Source organism: Stenella coeruleoalba, assembly GCF_951394435.1.
Source record: "Stenella coeruleoalba genome assembly, chromosome: 20".
In the NCBI taxonomy this organism is placed as follows: Eukaryota; Metazoa; Chordata; class Mammalia; order Artiodactyla; family Delphinidae; genus Stenella; species Stenella coeruleoalba.
Window position 1 is genome coordinate 58,603,094 of NC_137166.1, and position 21,433 is coordinate 58,624,526.

At 48.2% G+C, this 21,433-nt stretch overlaps 2 protein-coding genes across 3 annotated transcripts; one reads left to right on the plus strand and one right to left on the minus strand.

Annotated features, from left to right (window-relative positions):
• Nucleotides 1-957: 957 nt before the first annotated feature.
• Nucleotides 958-9,950, plus strand: ZNF584 (zinc finger protein 584). Of its 2 annotated transcripts, none has more exons than XM_079907149.1 (3): nucleotides 958-1,344; nucleotides 2,144-2,270; nucleotides 7,614-9,950. In XM_079907149.1, exons 2-3 carry the CDS (start codon nucleotides 2,237-2,239, stop codon nucleotides 8,615-8,617), a joined length of 1,038 nt encoding a protein of 345 aa, XP_079763275.1. In that variant the 5' UTR covers nucleotides 958-1,344; nucleotides 2,144-2,236; the 3' UTR covers nucleotides 8,618-9,950. The 2 variants fall into 2 exon arrangements, with proteins under 2 accessions (XP_079763275.1, XP_079763274.1); XM_079907148.1 differs by having other exon boundaries at nucleotides 958-1,264.
• On the minus strand, nucleotides 9,943-20,905 carry ZNF132 (zinc finger protein 132). Its single transcript, XM_079907147.1, has 3 exons — nucleotides 20,285-20,905; nucleotides 18,000-18,126; nucleotides 9,943-14,661 (listed from the first exon to the last, which is right to left on the minus strand). The coding sequence occupies exons 1-3, from the start codon at nucleotides 20,381-20,383 to the stop codon at nucleotides 12,731-12,733; spliced, it is 2,157 nt and encodes a 718-aa protein (XP_079763273.1). The 5' UTR covers nucleotides 20,384-20,905; the 3' UTR covers nucleotides 9,943-12,730.
• Between the last annotated feature and the right edge of the window lie 528 nt (nucleotides 20,906-21,433).

A 21,433-nucleotide genomic window follows, 5' to 3' on the forward strand; every position in this document is an offset into this window, starting at 1 on the left:
AAATGAATAAAGAAACTGGTACATTCATACAATGGAATATTATTTAGCAATAAAAAGAACTGAGCTATCTAGCCACAAAGAGGCATGGAGGAATCTTAAATGTGTATTCCTAAGTCAAAAAGTCAGTCTGAAAAAGGTACATACTGTATGATTCCAACTTTATGACTTTCTGGGAAAGGCCAGTCTATAGAGACAGTAAAATAGTGATTGCCAGGGACTCAGGGGGAGAGAGGGGTAGATGGAGCAGAGGGGATTTTTCATGCAGCAAAACTATTCTGTATGATACTGTAATGATTGACATGTGTATAAAAGAAACCGTAAATTCATATTTCTTATTTTAAAAGCAACTGTATAAAACCAGTATAATTGTACTGTTTGGCCTATAACAAACAAATATATTTGCCAATAACAGCATAATGGAGGTGGGTGGGACAAAGCTGTATTGGGCTAAGGAGATTACTCCAGAGAGTGACTCGAATCTAATTAATGGGTGTATTTATTTTTCCAACCTCATCAAACTTTGCACTTGAAATGAGTGCATTTCAGTTGCACCTCTCCACGGCCGGGGTCACCTCGGCTCGGTCACCGCGGGTACAGGGCGTGGTGGGACCTCCCCGACTCTCGCACCTCGCCCGCTCCGCTGGCCGCGGGCCCGGGGAGCCTCCTGGACGCCATGCCCCGCTGCCGCAGCCCTTTCTCTCCGCCCCGGCGCGGGTCCAAAGGAACTAAAGCCGACACTGGAAGTCCCTGCCCCGCCCACGAGGCTCTCCCGGAAACGCCCCTCTCCTGGGCTGTCATTGGCTCCGTCGGTACGGACGCAGTCTGCGACGTCGCTTATGGGAAACGTAGTTCGCGCCCTCCCCGAACGAGGTCGCGGGTAACGCGGGCGCAGACTTAACGGAGGCGCACGGGCGGGGCGGGGCGGGACTTCCGGCGTTTCCCTGTGGTACTCGTTTTGCCGCCGCTGGTGGTCGGTGCGAGCACTTTTGAGGGCAGCGCTCGCACCGCAGAGACCACCCCGTCTGAGAGAAGCGCAGGGACCCTCGCCACGCCTTTGCTTGCTCCGTGACCCCCGGGCATGACTTGCTTTTCCTGAGACTCGCTGTCGTACCCTGAGAACGTCCCGAGGCTGCTCCCAGTCCTCGGGCACATTTTTCTCGGTCGGCCGGAGGCTCCAGCGCGCTGGACGGGGTGGCGGGTGCGGATCTCAGCTGCGTCCGCTGAAACTCTCCGCCCACAGGTTCCAATGGCAGAGGAGGCGCAGGTGAGTGGGAGGTGCGCCCCAGGCTCTCACCACCCGGATCCCCACCCAGCGGGTCCGGACTCTGAATGAGCCCGTGACAGGTGAGGAAGGCTATGACAGGTGAAGGAACAGTCTATGCAGAGATAGAGAAGAGGAGGGCTGGGGGTCTCGGAGCTCCGTGTGTGGATCCCGGCGGCTGAGGGTTGAAGGATGAGTAGGTCCTCTGTGCAGAGCTGGGGGTTGTCCTTGGCTGTGGGCCATGGGAGGTGTGGGGTGGACGAGGCAGGATGGGATTGAAGATGCTCTCTGTGGTAGCGCACTGGAGACACACACCACTGTGCACAGTGGAACGCGGGAGTTGCCAGTGGGGTGGACTGGCGAGGCTGTGGTGAGGGTGTGGAGTTGTACCATGCTGCGGTACAGTTATGTGTCTGCATGCAGGAGGACAGACTGGAGGGCCCTTGGATGATGTACTCAGGCCTAAGAGAGAGAGAGGAGAACATAGTCTTTTTTCCTTATGAAAGGTGACCTCTGGGACACGGAGAGAATTGGCTGGCAGGAAATAGGGTGGGGCCTGAGTGCTTGGCGGGGTACATAGATGGCATCTCTCTGGTCACCAGCCTGTTGTTGTGGGCTGGATGCAGAATTTAGTAGCAGCATGAAGGGAGAGGCACCAATGGTACTGGGGGCCTTGGGAATCCTCTGAGATTGAGGTGTTAGGAGGAAGGAGGTATGAGGGTATGTGAGGGGTGCGGGCTCAAAGGGAAAGATGATGTCAGTGAGAGATGTGGCAGGACCTTGAGACACAGGTCAAGGGCATGGATGTGTTTCTCTGTTCATATTTTGGTTGGCTTTCTGCCCACTATTGACCCTAAGGCTCAGTTGAATTCATCATTACAGGCCCCTGTGACCTTTGAGGATGTGGCTGTGTATTTCTCTCGAGAGGAGTGGGGGATCCTTAATTTGACCCAGAGGAGCCTGTACCGTGATGTTATGCTGGAGAACTTTGCACTCATTGGCTCACTGGGTAAGTCTCTCACACTTTCCCTCAGCAAACTGACCACCTCTGCCTTTAATCCATGGGAAGTTCTGTGTATCTTAAAGCCCACAGCGGCTGTGTGCTCTTCCCCTGCCTCTCTCTGAGCAGCCCTGTTGGCAGCCTCAACACCTGTTGCCCTACAGGCTCCTGGAGTAAGGCTTGGGGTTCAGATGTCTACAGTTTGCCTAACAAATCCTATCCAGCTCTTCCTCTTTCTGGCTTCGTGACTTTGCTGAAGCTGTGGGCCCTCTCTGTTCTGGTTTTGGCCTTCTTCCTCCAAAAGAAGTTTTATAGGGGCCTCTCTGGGCCAGGTGTGAGCCATGAATTTAAATCAGTAGATCAATTTAGGCAGGATTGCCATTTTTTTTGTTTGTTTGTTTTATAGGGGCCTCTCTGGGCCAGGTGTGAGCCATGAAGTTTTATAGGGGCCTCCAAAAGAAGTTTTATAGGGGCCTCTCTGGGCCAGGTGTGAGCCATGAATTTAAATCAGTAGATCAATTTAGGCAGGATTGCCATTTTTTTTGTTTGTTTGTTTTTTTGTCGCGTTGAGTGGCTTGTGGGATCTTAGTTACCCGACCAGGGGTTGAACCCGCGCCCTCGGCAGTGAAAGCGTGGAGTCCTAACCACTGGACCGCCAGGGAATTCCCAGGATTGCCACCTTAATGTATTTCAATCCATGAACATGGTTGTCTTTCTATTTATTTAGCTCTGTAATTTTTTAAAGTGTTTTCAGTTTACAAGGCTAAATTTATTTCTAAATATTCATTTTAATGCTCTTTTAAGTGGAATTACTTTCTTAATTTTATTTTAGATTGTACATTGCTAGTGTATAGAAATATAATTGATTTTTGTATACTGATCTTGTATCCTGCAGCCTTGCTAAACTCATTTATTTGTTCTAATGGTTATTCTTTTCGGTGGATTCCTTGGTATTTTCTCTCTATATAATGTCATGTCATCTGTGAGTAGAGATATTTTTACTTCTTTCTTTGCTTAACTGACTTGGTTGGCTAGAACCTCAGTACTTTATTGAATATAAGTTGTAAGAGTAGACATCCTTGTCTTGTTCCAGATCTTATGGGAAAAGCGTTCAGTCTTTCACTAATAAGTATGATGTTAGCCGTAGGTTTGTTGCATATGCCCTTTTCAGGTGAGGAAGATCCCTTCTCTTGTTTGTTGAGGGCATTTATAGAGAAAAGTCGTTAGATTTTGTGCAGTGCTTTTCCATGTCTATTGAAATGACCATGTGATTTTTGTCCTTTATTCTGTTAACGTGGTATATTACAGTAATTGATTTTCTGTATTCATAAGAGTTATCAATGGTGTAGTTTTCTTTTCTGGTTATGTCTTTATTTGGATTGAGTATGAGGATAATTTTGGCTTCAGTGGATGAGTTGGGAAATGTTCCCTTCTCTTCTTTTTCTGGCACAGTTTGTGAAATATTGGTGTTAATTCTTTTCTTAAAAAAATATATTTATTTATTTATTTTGGGGTGCGTCGGGTCTTAGTTGTGGCACACGGGATCTTTTGTTGCGGTACGTGAGCTGCTTTCTAGTTGTGGCACATGGGCTCAGTAGTTGCTGCATGTGGGCTCTGTAGTTGTGGCACCTGGGCTTAGATGCCCTGCATGTGGCATCTTAGTTCCCCAACGAGGGATCCAACCCGAGTCCCCTGCATTGGAAGGTGGATTCTTAACCACTGGACCACCAGGAAGTCCCCTGGTGTTAATTCTTATTCCTGTGTTATTATTAATCTGTGAAGCCATCTCGGCCTAGGTTTTTTTTTTTCCTGTGAGGGAAGTTTTTTATTTTGTTTTTAAGTCTATTCAGCTGTTCTGTTTCTTCTTCAGTCAGTTTATCTCTGCTCTTTTTTATTGCCTTCCTTCTTCTAGTTTTGGGTTGCTTTTTGTTGTTGTTGTTCCTTGAAGTATAAAGTTAGGATATTGAAGATTCTTTTTTAAATTTTTTAAATTTATTTTTAATTGAAGTGTAGTTGATTTACAATGTTTCAGGGGTACAACAAAGTGATTCAGTTACACATATAGAGACCTTTTTTTAATATGTGTGTTGTGACATAAGAAATATATACTTTGTCTTTGTTCCCAGTTCCTTGGCATGCAGCTCCTAAAACCTTTGGAATCTCTGGAGTGATAAGAGAGTCTTTTGTATGCTAATGGGTTGACGGTGGCTGGGAACCCCTAGATGGTTTCAGGATGGGGGATGGTCACCAGAAAGACCAAGGCATGATTGTAAGGTTGGGTGTTCAGCTACTGCCAACCCCTCCTCTCCACCTCGCTACCCTGACCTTTGGGGAAGGGAAAGGGGCTGGAGATTGGGCCAGTCATCAATGGCCAGTGATTTAATCAGTCATGCCTATGTGATAAAACATCCATAAAAACTCTTAAATGACCAGTTCGGAGAGTTTCTGGGTTAGTGGACACAGCAAGATGCTGGGAGAATGGTGCCATCAAGGGCATGGACACTTCTTACCCCCTATGTCCTCAATCCCCACCCCTGGCATACCTTGGCCTTTTCATCTCTTCCATTGGGCTGTTCCTTAGTTGTATCCTTTAAAATAAATTGGTAATAGTAAGCAAACTCTTTTCCCGAGTTCTCTGATCTGTTCTAACAAATTATTGAACCTGAGGAGGAATCAATAATTGTGAGAATCCCAGATTTATAGTCAGTTGGTCAGAAAGTACAGGAGCCCTGGGACTTCCCGTTGATGTCTGAAGTGGGGGCAGTCTTGTGGGACTGCGTCCATAACCTGTGGAATCTGATGCTAATTCCAGGTAGTTGGTGTCAGAATTGGATTGAATCCTTGAACACCCAGTTGGTGTCAGAGAGTTGGAGAAATGGTGTGGGAAAGCCCCCATGCGTGTGGTGTCAGAAGTGTTGTGAATAAGACAGCTCAGAGATGTTTTTGTAATTTTCCCTCTAAGCAATACTTTTCCTGATAACTTTTGGTATGTTGTGTTCTCTTTTTCTTTCATCTCAAAATGTTTTGTAACTTTCCTTGTGGTTATTTAGGAGTACTTAATTTAAATTCCATGAATTTGTGAGTTTCCCAGACTCACTGACATAGAGAATAGACTTGTGGTTGCCAAGGGAAAGCGGAGGGCAGGGGAGGGATGGATTGGGAGTTTGTGACTAGCAGATGCAAACTATTATATATAGAATGGATAAACAACAAGATCCTATTGTACAGCACAGGGAACTATATTCAATATCCTGTAATAAACCATAATGGGAATGAATTTTTTAAAATTTGTGAGTTTCCCAAATTTCTTTCTGTTGTTGATTTCTGTTTTTTGTTTTTCTTTTTTTGTTTTTTTTGCGGTACGCGGGCCTCTCACTGTTGTGGCCTCTCCCATTGCGGAGCACAGGCCCCGGATGCGCAGGCTCAGCGGCCATGGCTCACGGGCCCAGCCGCTCCGTGGCATGTAGGATCTTGGCTCACGGGCCCAGCCGCTCTGCGGCATGTGGGATCTTCCCGGACCGGGGCACAAACCCATGTCCCCTGCGTCGGCAGGCGGACTCTCAACCACTGTGCCACCAGGGAAGCCCTGATTTCTGTTTTAATTCCTTTGTAGTTAGAAAACATTCTTTGTATGATTTCAATTGTCTGAAGTCTACTGAGTCTTGTTTTATATCCTAGCAAATGGTCTATTCTGGAGAATGTTCCATGTGCATGTGAGAATGGAGGAGAATATGTATTCTGCTGTTGTTAGGTGGCATGTTCTATAGATGTCTTGGAGGTCTAGTTGATTTTTATTGTTATTCATGTGTTATATCCTTGTTCATTTTCTGCCTAGTCGTTCTATCCATATATGAAAGTTAGAAATCGAAGTCTCTAAATATTATTGTTTGTCTATTTCTTTCTTTAGTTATGTCAGTTTTGCTTCACAGGAGGGTCTTTTTTTTTTTTTTTTTTTTGCGGTACGCGGGCCTCTCACCGTTGTGGCCTCTCCCGTTGCGGGGCACAGGCTCCGGACGCGCAGGCTCAGCGGCCATGGCTCACGGGCCCAGCCGCTCCGCGGCATGTGGGATCCTCCCGGACCAGGGCACGAACCCGTGTCCCCTGCATCGGCAGGCGGACTCTCAACCACTGCGCCACCAGGGAAGCTCAGGAGGGTCTTTTTTAAAAAACTGTGGTAAAGCAAATAAACCATGAGATCTACCTTCTTAACAAATTTTTTAATGTACAGAAGAGGTTCCAACAAGGATCTACTGTATAGCACAGGGAACTATATTCAGTATCTTGTAATAATCTATAATGGAAAAGAATATATATGTATATTTATATAACTGAATCACTTTGCTGAACACCGGAAACTAATACAACATTGTAAATCAACTATATTTCAACTTAAAAAATAAATTTAAAAAAATGAACATTACAATTGCTTCTCTGACAATTTTTTTTTTAAATGTACAGAAGAGGTTCATGTTCTAATACTTGGTTTCCTACCTGGTTGCCATGGTGACATGAGCTTCCTGTGGTACGTGTAGGGATGGGTCAGCCTTGATTTGGGCTGGCATCTTATTACCTTTCTACCTCCTAGGCTTTGCACCTTTGAGGTCCCTATGAAGGGTGCGGTGGCCCAAATGAAGTGTGAGGAAGAGCCCTGGATGCCCAACATGGTGGATATGACTGTGGTCAGCAGAGCAGAGGCCAGGATGGGTCCTGGTCTTGGTGAATAGGGCTAGGGGGTGCCTTGGTTTCAGTAATGGGTATCTGAGTACACTGGCATTTTGGTGCTGGGGCCAGTAACCACACCTTATTCCCACCTTTCCTCTCCCCTCTTGTGGACTCACTGTGTGGTCTTGCTATCTCTACCATGGCTCTGGACGACCCACCTCTCTGGCCTCTGTCTTGTCATTTCCTCTCCTCTGTGCCAGTGCAGAACTGTCAACTGTGACCTCCTGTATGTGTGATTTGAGGTGCGTACATATCCTTCAGTAATACTTGAGCACCAGCTACTGTGTCACAGTCATGTTTTCGTTGGAGTAGACACAGCCTCTTCACAGTGCTTGCTGTCTCCAGTAGCTAAGGCCTTGCCGATACCCTTTGCACAGGAGTGACTTAGAGGCCCTGAATCCCTTCCCTGCACTGTTCCCATCTTTGTGTCCTGGTCCCTGTTGAGGTCTCCCCTATTCTGGGCTCTGGCAGAGCCCTGTTCCACTGGGCCAGCCCTTTCTCATCCAGACCTTTCCTTGCAACCTCCTGGCAATTCTGTGGACTCCTTTATGGGTGTGTCCAACATGCACTGATGATGAAGGTTCCTCTTCCATCTAAGCCAGCTCTCAGTGACTGACTCTTCTGTCTCAGGTTTTCTGTGTAGACTGCAGGATGAGGAAGCCCCTCCCGAGCAGGTGAAGAGCCACAGAGTCCGCCTGTCAGAGAACCCCTTTCTGTGCAGGGTGTCTGGGAAGGACATCCCTGCCGCCTTAGGCTTCCTCCAGCCCCAGGCCACCCACAGAGAGGGGACACCACGCAGAAGCACCGAGCACAAGGCCTTCCCACCCAGCTCCACTCGCCAGCAACGGCAGGGAGCCCATGCCACACAGAAGCCCTTCAAGTGCAGCAACTGCGGGCAAGCCTTCCTGAAGGCCTTCACGCTCCTCGACCACCTGATCACTCACACCAAAGAGAGACCCTTCAGGTGCCCAGCAGGTGGAAATGCCCCCATGGAGAGCTCAACCCTGGTTCATCACCGAAAAACTCACACTGGAGAAACATCCCATGTGTGTAATGAGTGTGGGAAGGCCTTCAGTTACCCATCTAAACTGAGGAAGCACCAGAAGGTTCATACTGGCATAAAACCTTTCAAGTGTGGTGAGTGCGGGAAAACCTTCAACCGCAAAGATGCACTTGTTCTGCACCAGAGAATTCACACTGGAGAGAGGCCTTACCAGTGCAGCGAGTGTGGGAAGTCCTTCAGCGTTCTGTCTACCCTCATTCGGCACCGGAAAGTTCACATTGGAGAAAGGCCCTATGAGTGCAGGGAATGTGGGAAATTCTTCAAATACAACCATAGCTTCATTCTTCACCAGAGAGTTCACACCGGAGAGAGGCCCTATGAGTGCAGTGAATGTGGGAAAACTTACGTGACCCGCTCTGGGCTGTATCAGCACTGGAAAGTCCACACTGGAGAACGTCCCTATGAGTGCAGCCTGTGTGGGAAAACCTTCACTACCAGGTCCTACCGAAATCGGCACCAGCAGTTCCACACTGAAGAGAGGGCTTATGAATGTACAGAATGTGGGAAAGCCTTTAAACATAGTTCTACCCTCCTTCAGCACAAGAAAGTCCACACTGGTGAAAGGCCATAGGGGGACGGGGATGTGGGAAAACCTTTAGACATGGCTGGCACCTTGTTCAACATGAAAGGTCTCACTCCAGAAAGGAGATTGAGGAGAGTAGCCATTTGAAAGCTAAACATGTCACACCCCAGCACCCACACTGGGCTGGTGCCAGGTACATGGGAAGCGTTCAGGAGCTGTGTTGCACTCTCACCTGCCCAGGCTGTTGGCAGTGTTGAGTCACTGCCAGTTTCTGTGACAGAAGCCATCCCACTTCTACCACCTGGCAGGTCCCCGTGGTGTGCATCAGTCACTGTGTGTGCTCAGGGAAGCTGACCTCTGTGTTCCCCACTTGATAAAGGAGAGAATCATGAGTGGTGGAGCCCATAATGGGTCTTATTCTCTCCCCCTCCAACTGGTTTAGGTGTGGACATGACCTAGTTCTGGCCAAGAGTAGCTGAGCAGTGTCTGCTGGGGCCTTCCAGGGAAGGTTAACCATTTTCATGGACACTGTTGACATTGGGTCCCTGTTGTGCATTTATCCAACCCTGGAACTGGCTCACACTGCTCTGGAATGTCTGGTAATCTTTAGGCCTTTTTGTTTAAACCACCCTTAATCTTTGGGATCTGTGTGTGGAAGGATTGAGAACAAAATTGGGCTCATGGATAGAGGGAACGGTTTCTGTGCGGGTCCCTGACTTTTGTCTGCCTCAGTGGGGCCAGCAGGATGGCAGAGGACAGCTCCAGTCAAGGTTGGCCTAACTTGCACTGGTGCCTGAGACCTCCAGGGAAAGATTGAAGGGCTTTGTGGATAAATCTTCAGCCTGGATGTCAGGTTTACTTGAGGATCCAGAGCTCACCTGAAGAATGGGGTGGTTGGTATAAGATCCCCAGGTGACTAGGGACAAGCACCTGGGTTCCTTGTTCCCAGGGAATGTTCTGCAATCTCCAGCATTGGTCAGAAGAAGTTTCCAGAATCAGCTCAGAAGCCATGCCCCCTGAAATCGAGAACGTGGAGGTAAGTTCTAGACTGGCCATAAGTCCTACAGGGGCCTGTTGGAAAGAGTAAGTGGACACAGAAGCACTGAGTGAGGTCATGTGGAGTGGGGAATCTGGTAAACGAGAGGGTTTGAGCTGGTTCTAAAGAGGCACCCACAAATGTTCCAGGAACCATGGTTTCACAGGGTGTGGCATACAGCATTTCTCAGGAATTGCAAACCTGTTCCCTGTGTCTAAGGTCACTGTCAGCAAATAATCTACAGGTTTCCTGGATTCTCAGAGCCTTTCCAGGCATGTTCACCTCATGGCCATCACCCTGGGACTGAAAGAAGATCCTGTAGTCCTAGGATGTGGCTTTTGTGACCCAGCTAGTGTTCCTGATGTCTCTGCACACCATGGCTTTGGCTGTTTTTGCTGCCGCTCTCCCAGGGCTCCAGGGAAAGAAGTGGTTGAATCAATGTATGGATCCAGATCTATGTTTAAAATTTTGGAAACTGTTTATTCAAAAGGTAAATAAAATGTCAGTTCAGCGAAACTTGTTATGTGGTTGTAGCTGTGTCCCTGGTCTAGAAATCATGCTTCATGTCAAGAAGGAAATGTTAGCTGGGAGGTATGTTTGGGGAGAGAGCCACCAACGCTGGACTTGAGGGGCTTTGGGCCATGGTGCTCAGCCAGTACTGTGGGTTGGGGTTGGAAACCACTGCTTCCTTTAGCTTCAGTGATTACTCTCACCCACCCCCTGATGGCAGGAGGGGTGGTGGCCACGTGGGGTAGGACCCTACGGAGTTCTCGGCCAGTCTGCTCAATGTCTCTCCAACACCGTAAGGCATACGCCCACCACCAGGCCTGCTCAGGCCCTTCTCCCTGTGTGTAATAATTGTCTGCCCCTGGCATGGCAGTCTGTGTGGAAGCAGAGTTAGAGTCCAGCTGAGCTGAGTAGGGCTCAGATGACAAACAAGTGGGGGTAGGGTAGACTAAACCAAACTCCTCACCCCAGCCAAATGGGCCGGCATGACTTCCTGACTTCTTGACCTTCTTCTCTTCATGGGCCACTGCGTCTCCTCATTGTTCATTCCTGCCTGGGGCCTCTGCACTGTGGTTCCCTCTGGCTGGAATACCCTTCCCCTGGAGTCACCTCCTCAGCTCTCCCCAACCAATCTGCAGTAGCAGCCATCACTTTCGTCACCTCTGCTTCATTTCCTTCATAGCTCCAGCCACCCTACAATGACGCTGCTTTAGTCTGTTTGCACGTTAAATCTCTGTACTGCACATCAGATGGAGATGAAATGTATTTACCACAGAGCTCAGGCAAGAGCCTGGCACACAGTAGGACTCCAGGGAATGTTTGGCTGCTCTGAAGGACTGTGCTGGGCCCAGACCACAGCCCTGTCATCAGAGCTGACTCAGGAGGGAGAAGGTAGGAAAGCACAGGGAAAGAGTAGTACATCCCCCTTCCTGCACTCCCTGAGTGCTTACACACCTACCCCAGGCTGTGTAAACTGCTGCTGTGCTCTGGAGACTGAACTCACCCAGCAGAGACAAAACCCATAGGGGCCCTCCTGCATGAAACAGACATTCTAGTAGGTGATGTAGACCGAATGTTGTGTCCCCCCAAAATACATAGGTTAAAACCTAACCCTCAATGTTTGGTATTTGGAGGTGGGGGCCTTTGGGAGATGATTAGGTCATGGGGGAGGAACCCTCATGAATGGGATTAGCGCCCTCATAAAAGAGACCCTCTGAGAACTCCCTCTCTCCTTCCACTGTGTGAAGACACAGAAGACAGCTATTATCCAGGATCCTCACCAGACACCAAATCTGGCACCGTGATCTTGGATTTTCCAGCCTCCAGAACTGTGAGAAATTTCTATTATTTATTAGCCACCCAGTTTATGGTATTTTTGTTCTGTCAGTTGGAATGGACTAAGACATGGGGAGACAGACATCCCTTAAGAAACCACACAACTGGCAACTGTGAGCAGGGCTGTGGAGGGGCCCCGAGTGTGTCAATGAGGCCCCTCCTGACGTTCTGCATTTCTGTCTCCTGGGGGCTCAGGTGACCTCTGCAATTGGCTTTTACCTTTTATTGAAGGGAAAAAGTTATTATGGCTTGTATTTGTCATGGTTGCTTCTTTTGTTGTAACTTTTAAAAAATTGAGCATTTAATGATTCTTTTTTACACTCCATAGGGCTTATTCTTATTTCACTAGTATACATGGAGACACACACAAATATTTCTCCCTTGGTACTGTTTTAGGTACATTCCGTATATTGTGATATCCTGTTTTCATTTTCATTCAAAATACTTTCTAATTTTTCTTTTGATTTCATCTTTGACCATGGATTATTTACAAGTGTGCTATTTAGTTTCCAAGTGAGGGTTTTCCATACATCATACTATTCTTGACTTCTTATTGAATTCTCTCATAGTCAGGGTCCATACTTTGTATTATTTCAATTCTTTTCCATTTATCAAGCCTTGTTTTGTGGCCCAGAAGATGCTCCATTTTGGTAAATGTTCTATGTGCCTGTGAAAAGAATGTGTATTCTGCCTTTATTGGACAGAATGTTCTACAAATGTCAATTAGGTCAAGTTGGTTGGCAGTGTTGTTCGTCTTCTCTGTCCTTACCGATTATCTGGGATGGATGTGGACATCTCCAACTATAATTGTGGATTTGTCTATTTCTCCTTGCAGTTCTATCAGTTTTTGCTTCATGTACCTTGAAGCACTGTTAAGTATATTAACATTTAAGACTGTCATGTGTCTTGATTAATTAATCTCTCAACCGGCATAGGGTCAGTTCATTCCTTAACCCTCTCAGAGGCAATGGGAATGAAGCCATTCCAGTGAGCCTAGGACAATCCCAACACCCTCCAGGAAAGGAGAAGGGAGGCAAAGGGAGGTGTTCTCTCCATGTATATGTAGGTGACTGCTGCAAATATTTGGATCCAGGCAGCTAGAAAGAGGTTTATGCTCCAGAGGCGAGACAGTGCTGCCTGAGCTGCTCAAAAAGGGCAGAGTAGCTTCTGAAGGCTCTTCCACATTAGTGACACATTAGGTAATTTCTTTGTGGGTATTCTGCTGCATGAAGTTGGATGTAGCTGAAGATTTTCTCATGAAGATCATTTCTACAACGCTCCACTCAGGTATGAATCCTCTTATGCTGAGCAAGGTTGCAGAGGCGGCTGAAGATTTTCCCACAGTGGCCACATTCATAAGTCCTTTCTCTGGTGTGAACTATCTGGTGTCGAACAAGTGTTGATCTTTCACTAAAGGCTTTCCCACATTGGCTGCATTCATAGGGCCTTTCTTGTGTGTGAACTCTCTGGTGACGAACCAGGTGAGAGTTATTGCTGAAGGCTCTCCCACATTCACTGCACTCATAAGGCCTTTCCCCAGTGTGAACTCTCCAGTGATAAATGAGGCTGGACTTGCGGCTAAAGAACTTCCCACATTCAGTGCACTCATAAGGCCTTTCTCCAGTGTGAACTTTCTGATGTTTAATAAGAATGGAGTTTTGGCTAAAGAATTTCCCACATTCACTACACTCATAAGGCCTTTCTCTTGTGTGAACTCTCCAGTGCTCAATGAGACTGGAACTGTGAGCAAAGGCTTTCCCACATTCGTTGCACTCGTAAGGCCTTTCTCCAGTGTGAATTCTCCAGTGCTGAATCAGGCTGGAGTTGCGACTGAAGGCTTTTCTACATTCACTGCACTCATAAGGCCTTTGACCAGTATGTACTTTCTGGTGCTGAATGAGGGTAGAGCTATTGCTGAAGGCTTTCCCACACTCACTGCATCCAAAAGGCCGTTCTCCGGTGTGAACTTTCTGATGTCGAAGGAGGTGAGAGCTTTGGTTGAAGTCTCTTCCACATTCAGTGCATTCAAAAGGCCGTTCTCCAGTGTGGACCTTCTGATGCTGAGCAAGGTTGGAGTTATTGTTAAAAGCTCTCCCACACTCACTGCATTCATAAGGCCTTTCTCCAGTGTGAACCCTCCAGTGCTGAATGAGAGCAGAGCTGCGGCTGAAGGCTTTGCTACACTGATTGCACTCATAAGGTCTTACTTGGGTGTGGACTTTCTGGTGCCGAAGGAAATTGGAGCTTTGGCTGAAGGCTCTGCCACATTTGCTGCACTCAAAAGGTCTTTCTCCAGTGTGAACTTTCTCATGCCGAGTGAGGTGTGACCTGTTATTGAAGGCTTTCCCACATTCACTGCATTCATAAGGCCTTTCTCCTGTGTGGATTCTCTGGTGATGAACAAGTGTGAGTTTGTGGCTGAAAGTTTTCCCACAGTCACTGCACTCATAGTATTTTACTCCAGTATGAAATTTCTGGTGCTTCCTCAGCTTAGACGGATGACTAAAGGCCTTGCCACACTCCTTACATATGTGAGATGTTTCTCCAGTGTGAAACTTTTGGTCATTAACAAGAGTTAATTTCTCCTCTAAGGAATTTTCAACTCTTAGGCATCTAAATGGTATCTCTTCAGAGTGAGTTCTCAGGTGGTTGAGGAGGACAGAACTCTTCTGGAAGGCTTTTCCACAGTCACTGCACTTGAAGGGCTTCTGTGAGGCATGGACTTCTGGGAGCTGCCCAAGACTGGAAGGGTGTGGTAAGGCCTCCCTGCACTTTGTGCTGCTGTGTGGCTTCCCACTGCCATCTGTGTTTGGGTGCTGGAGGAGGTCATGGCTGTCTGAGACATCCTTACCACCTAACCCACATGTAAAGGGCTTCTCTGATAGACAGACTATTGAGCTCTGCACAAACAAGTCCCTGTCCTTGTCCCATTTGAAGGGCTTTTCTCCACTGCACTCCTTCTGATGCTGGTGAAGGTTTGCACCAAACCAAAACTCTCTGCCACATGCTACACATGTGTAGGGAGTCTCCTCAGCATGTGTTCCTTGATGTACATCCAGGTGCAAAATGTCTTTCAAGAATGGGTCACACATGTCACAACTGTCAGCCTTCTGGGTGGAAGAATGTGCACTGAAAATCCTGACCTGTGACACCACATCTACAGAAGCATCCTGCTTGGAACATACCTCCTCATCTTCCACTCCATGCCAACAACCTGAAAGCCGAGAAATTTCTGGTTAACTGAGTGCTCCACTTAGTGGAAAGGGTGATTTCATTAGAAATGTGTGACTGACACATACAGAAATGGGCCCAAGGGTTTGTTGATAGGCCAAGGGGGCCAGAGTAAGAGTGAAAGGTTCACTGTGCAGGACAGGGCCCAGCAAGCCACAGAGTAAAGGGGCCTTACCAGAGGCATGTACACAGAGGCAAAGAACTTGAAAAGACATTTCTCAAAGAAAGATAAATATACACAAATGGCCAGTAAGTACGTGAAAAAATGCTCAACAGCATTAGTCATTAGAGAAATGCAAATTCAAACCACAATGAGATACCACCCCACCAGGATAGCTATAAGAAAAAAGATAGTAACAAGTTGTTTATGAGGAAGTAGAGAACTCAGAACATTCATACACTGCAGTGGAAATGTAAAATGGTGCTGCTAGTTTGGGAAACAGTTTGTGAATTCCACTGCTATGTATCTACCCAAGAGCAATGAAACATATCTACACAAAAACTTGTACATGAACGTTCATAACAGCCATAATTTTTGTAACAGTTGAAAAGTGGAAACAAGCCAAATGCCCATCAACTGATGAATGGATTAAAAAAACGGGTATATCGATACAATGGAATATTATTCAGCCATAAAAATGAACAACATATTACTGATATGTGCTGCAACATGGATGAACCTCAAAAACATTATGCTAAGTGAAAGCCAGTCACAGAAAAATGTATATTGTATGATTCCATTTGTATAAAATATCTAGAATAAGCAAATCTATATAGTCAGAAAGTAGATTAGTGGTTGCCTAAGACTCAGGAGGAAGGGATGAGGGGGGATATAGAGTGACTGCTAAAGGCTACAAAGTTTTTCTTTAGGTAATGAAAATGTTCTAAAATTAGAGTATGGTGATATTTATTACCTCTAATTTTTAAAAATTTTAATTGAAGTATGTTGTGTTAATTTATGCTGTACAGCATAGTGATTCAATTACACATATATGTACAATTCTTTTTCATATTCTTTTGCATTATGATCACAGGATATTGAATACAGTTCCCTGTTCTATACAGTAGGACCTTGTTTATCCATCCAGTATGTACTAGGGTGCATCTGCTAATCCCAAACTCCCAATCCATCCCTCCTCCAACTCCCACCCTTAGCAACCACAAGTCTGTTCTCTGTATCTGTGAGTCTGTTTCTGCTTCATAGATATGTTCATGTGTCGTATTTTAGATTCCACCTATAAGATCTCACATGGTACTTGTCTTTCTCCTTATGACTTACTTCATTTAGTATGATAATCTCTGGTCCATCCACATTGCTGCTAATGGCATTATTTCATTCTTTTCTAAGGCTGAGTAATATTCCATTGTATATATACACCACATCTTCTTTACCATCTGTTGAGGGACATTTAGGTTGTCTCCATGCCTTGGCTATTGTAAATAGTGCTGCTGTGAACATTGGGGTGCATGTATCTTTTCAAGTTTTCTCTGGATATGTGCTCAGGAATGGGATTGTTCAATCATATGGCAACTCTATTTTTAGTGTTTTAAGGAACCTCCATACTGTTTTCCATAGTGGCTGCACCAATTTACATTCCCCCCAACAGCATAGGAGGGTTCCCTTTTCTCTACACCCTCTCCAGCATCTGTTATTTGTAGACTTTTTAATGATGGCCATCCTGCTCAGTGTGAGGTGGTACCACATTGTAGTTTTCATTTGCACGTCTCTAATAATTAGTAATGATGAGCATCTTTTAATGTGCCTATTGCCCATCTGTATGTCTTCTTTGGAGAAATGTCTATTTAGGTCTTCTGCCCATTTTTATTTTTATTTTTCTTAATTTATTTATTTTATTTTTGGTTGTGCTGGGTCCTTGCCACTGCACATGGCCTTCTCTCTGGCCACAGCAAGGGGGGGGCCACTCCTCGCTGTGGTATGCAGGCCTCTCGTTGCAGTGGCCTCTCCAGCTGCAGAGCATGGGCTCCAGGCGTGCGGGCCCTAGCATTTGTGGCACACAGGCCCAGCAGGTGTCTGCCCATTTTTCAATTAGGTTTTTTGTTGTTGTTACTGAATTATATGGGCTGTTTGTATACTTTGTAAATTAAACCCTTGTCAGTTGTATCATTTGCAAATATTTTCTCCCAGTCCGTAGGTTGTCTTTTTGTTTTGTTTATGGTTTCGTTTGCTGTGCAGAAACTTGTAAGTTTGATTAGGTCCCATTTCTTTATTTTTGTTTTTATTTCTATTGCCTTGGGAGACTGACTTAAGAAAACTGGTATGATTTATGTCAGAGAACATACTGCCTATGTTCTTTTCTAGGAGTTTTATGGACTATGGTGATATTTATACAATGAGAACATATGAAAAACCACTAAACTGTACACATTAAAAAAGTGAACATTGGGGCTTCCCTGGTGGCACAGTGGTTGGGAGTCCACCTGCCAATGGGGGGGACACAGGTTCGTGCCCCAGTCTGGGAGGGTCCCACATGCCACGGAGCGGCTGGACCCGTGAGCCATGGCCGCTGAGCCTGCGTGTCTGGAGGCTGTGCTCCACACGGGAGAGGCCACAGCGGTGAGGGGCCCGCGTACCGCAAAAAAAAAAAAAAAAAAGTTGAACGTGGGACTTCTCTGGTGGTCCAGTGGTAACGAATCCACCTTCCAATGCAGGTGAGACGGGTTTGATCCCTGGTCAGGGAACTAAGATCCCACATGCTGCGTGGCAACTAAGCCTGTGTGCCACAACTACTGAGCCTGTGAGCCTTAACAAGGCAGCCCGTGTCCCACAAACTACAGAGCCCATGTGCTCTGGAGCCTGCGTGCCACAACTAGAGAGAAGCCTGTGTGCACTGCAACAAAGAGCCTGCATGCTGCATCAAAGATCCCACTTGCCTGAACTAAAACCCGACACAGCCGAAAAAAAAGGTGAATGTTATGATATGTATCAGTCAAGCCATTTAAAAAAAAATGTCTCTGGGAGAAGGGGCAGAACCTAGGCATGGCCCCACACTAGGTCACCCTGCCAGGAACTGGCCAAGCTCAGTGGGATCCTTTAGGCAGACCAGAATGCCTGATCCCCAACCTCTTCTCCCACAAGGCCTCTGTGGGACCTAACAGCTGTTAGGATTGCTCATCAGGCTGCTCAGGGAGAAACAGGGCGAGTGCATACAGCTCAGTCCCAGCACTCACAGCACCTACAACAGGAAACCTGGGAAGGAAGCAGTGTCCATGGTCCAGCTTTGGGATGAACAGAGCTTTCTGTGGGGAGAAGGCAGAAGGCAGATGCTGGCCACCAGGCTGGGCAGGGCATAAGGGCCTTACCAAGTGAGGTCATGAGCTCCAAGTTCTCCAGCATCACACTGTGGTACAGCTGCCTTTGGGCTGCATCAAGGAGCCCCCACTCCTCCTTGGAAAAGTGCACAGCCACATCCTCAAAGGTCACCAGACTCTGCAATGATGAGACAGCTAAGCCAGGGGGCCAATAGGTGGGGTGAATAATAAACAAATAGTCAAATGGGCACAAAATGACCTGTGACTCAGAGTTCTGCCACATCTACCACTGTCATCTCCTCTTCTCATGACCCCCTCAGTCCATCCTCCCCTCACTTACCTGCAGCTCACCCCCCTCTCCAGGCCCTCACCTCAGAGAAGACAACAGGTGCTGGCACCACTGGTGTCCTTCTCTCCTCGTACTCCCACTGGCCACTGTATCCAGACCAAACCAAACAAGAGGAACAAATGGAAGGTGGATAGATGGATGCTGTTTCAGCTCTAGGTTGGCACACAGCCCACTTCCCCCATTGGACAATTTCCCTTGTGTCCTCCAGGTCACACCTCCCAAATATAAGAAAATTTGGGCTCTGTTTTCTTCCTTAAGCCTCTAGTACCAGGGCTCATTCCCTTACCTTGTACACATAGGACCATACCTTCCTCATATCTCCACTCCCCACAGCCCACAATACCATCGCCCCTCTCCCTGGCCACACCACAAGCATCTCCCTAGTGTACCCATATACCACTATGTACATAGCTTGCCGACAAAGGCAAGCAAAATCCAATACTAACCTTGGACTGCCCTTGATTGCCAAAACTTCCCACTGACAGAGACAGCCCTCACCCCTCTATTTAATGCCTCCCTTCTTTGCTCTGCTGCTTCAACCTTGCCCCCCAGAACCATGAGTAAGATCTCAAACACCCTTATTCTCTTCCAGCTCTGACCTTGTGCATGCTGTCCCTTCACCAGTCATAGCTGTCCTTGCCCTTCCTAATACACGAATCCCAGACCCGCTGGCCCCCACTCTTGGCTTAGAAACTCTTAGCTTGGGCTGACCCTTTATGTCCCTGCTACTCCAATAGCCTGACAAAAACCCCTGGACCCAAGGAGGATAGCCACAAAAACCTGGTGAGCTGTAGAGAGGTAAAACAATGTAACCTCGGGCCCCTCTGTTATCCTACCTCAGTTACTTCCATGCTTCATTTTTCATCCCAAGTCTACACTCTACTCAGAGGCTTGGTCATCATCCTGTACCCAGCTCACAGCTGCACACAGTGTCTAAGCACAAGCCTCCACCCCTTAGATGTCTCCAGCCTGGACCCGGCAGAAAGCACACTTGGCACCTCAATCTGGCAGTCTCTGGGACATTGTTTTTTAATATTTATTTATTATTTATTTAGGCTGTGCTGGGTCTTAGTTGCGGCATGCGGGATCTTTAGTCGTGGCATTTGGACTCTTAGTTGTGCCATGCGGACTTCTTAGTTGCAGCACACATGTGGGATCTAGTTTCCCGACTAGGGATCAAACCTGGGCCCCCTGCATTGGGAGCACAGAGTCTTACCCACTGGACTACCAGGGAAGTCCCTCTGGGCCATTTCAAATACAATAAGGCCAAAACCCAACTCTTTATCTTCCCTCTGAAATCTACTCCTCGCACCAACTTCCACATCCGGAAAACCTATCAGGGTCAACCATGATACCTCATTGCCACACATCAGGAAATCTAGTCCGTCCTACTTAAAAAGCACATCCAGGAGCCAACCACTTCTCCTACCTCACAGGTACCTCTCTGCTCCAGCCACAAAAAGCACACACCTGGACTACTGCAGTCTCCTCCTCAATGGTCTTCCTGCCTGCAACAGCACCCCACCTGCCAGTCTCTTCTCCACCCAGCATCCAGAGGGAGCTTGTTAAGATCTGAGTCAGAACACCTCCCTCCTCTGCTCTACACTTGCCGTGACTCGCATCACACTGCGAACAGAGGCCCAGCACCTCACTCTGCTATTCCAGGCCTGCTTCCAGTTCCCCTGCTTGTTATTTCCACCTGACGAAATGGAGACCTGTGGTTTCCCTGAACACTTCCACCTTATACTCACCTCCAAGCAACTGGCACATGCTGATCCCTGTGCTAGGGGCACCTTTCCAGACCTTATCCCACGTGATCCGCTCCATTTAACCTCTGGCCTAGGCTCCGGATGCTAGGGGAAAGTGACTCTCAGGACCCCAGACTCATGTGCAGGTGAAGAATTCGGGACACGACCATTCTCTAACGGGCTCCAGGCACAGGAGGGGGGGATGCCAGCGGGTGAGGACCTGTGCACCCGCCACTCACCTGCGCCGGGTCCATCTGCGACGCTTCAGGCCCGGTCACAACCTGTGGGCTGGGCGGGGCCCTGCCAGGCGGCGACGGGGAAGAGCCCAGCGGGCTCATCCGAACCCCCACACCCACTGGGTGGAGTGACCGCAGGCTGACGGTCGCACTCAAGGCCTTTGTCTTCCCCAGTATGATATAGGAGCTGTCTCCCGAGAATGTGGGACGAAGGCGGGGCGCGGAGACTCTCTGCGTCCGTTCCACTTCCGGGAAGACCGAGGCTCAGGAAGGAAGGGCCGTCAGCCGAGGGTAAAAGTGACTGCCAAGGTGCGATGACGGTTCCAGCACGACCCCCCCGGCCCCCTTCGCCGCACGTCCCAGCAACTGTTTGCGCACAGCCCAACCCGCCGCAAAACGAAGACTGCAATGGCCGTGCCGGAAGTCCCGCCCCACCCCCTGAGGCCCACGCGAAAACGCCCAAATCCTGACCCTTCACTGGTTCAAGGCTCGCGGCTGACTATGACGCTTTTCCCGGAGCCAATCGCGCTGCCGCCTAGTCGTTGCCTAGGTGATCAGGAAGGACGCACGTTGCGTCACGTCTCACGAGACACGAACTACATTACCCAGAAACACCCTCGCCGTGCGACCGCACACAGTGTTGACCAATGAGAGCCCAGGATAGGGACCAATGATCACCTAAGGGAGGGGGCGTTTCCGAAATGGCCGCGCCGGCGGGGGCGGGACTTCCGGGGTCGGACCGTTGCTTCTTTGTCCCGCCTTTATGTCGGCGCTTCGTGGAGGGACGTAGTTGCTGGGCTGTGGACGGCATCCAGGAGGCTCCCCGGGCCCGCGGAAACGGGAGTAGGGTAGGTACGAGAGCCTTGGTGGTCCACCCGCTGTGCCTTGTACGCCCCATGACCGCAGCGAACGTCCCACCTCCCCGAGCTCGTGTGTCCTCGGCTGTCGGGGGACCGCCTGGCGCCGGGGTGCCCTGCGGATACCTCCGTCAAGGCCCGTCTGTGTCCGTGGCCGCCCCGGAGTCGTCGCCCTGTGCGTTGTGTCCACTTTACGGAGAAGAAGACCCAGGCTCGAAAACCAGCCATTCCGAGGTCTTGACCCATTATGTAGCTGGACTGCGGGCGTGATAAGCGAGCCGATCGACTAGGCACG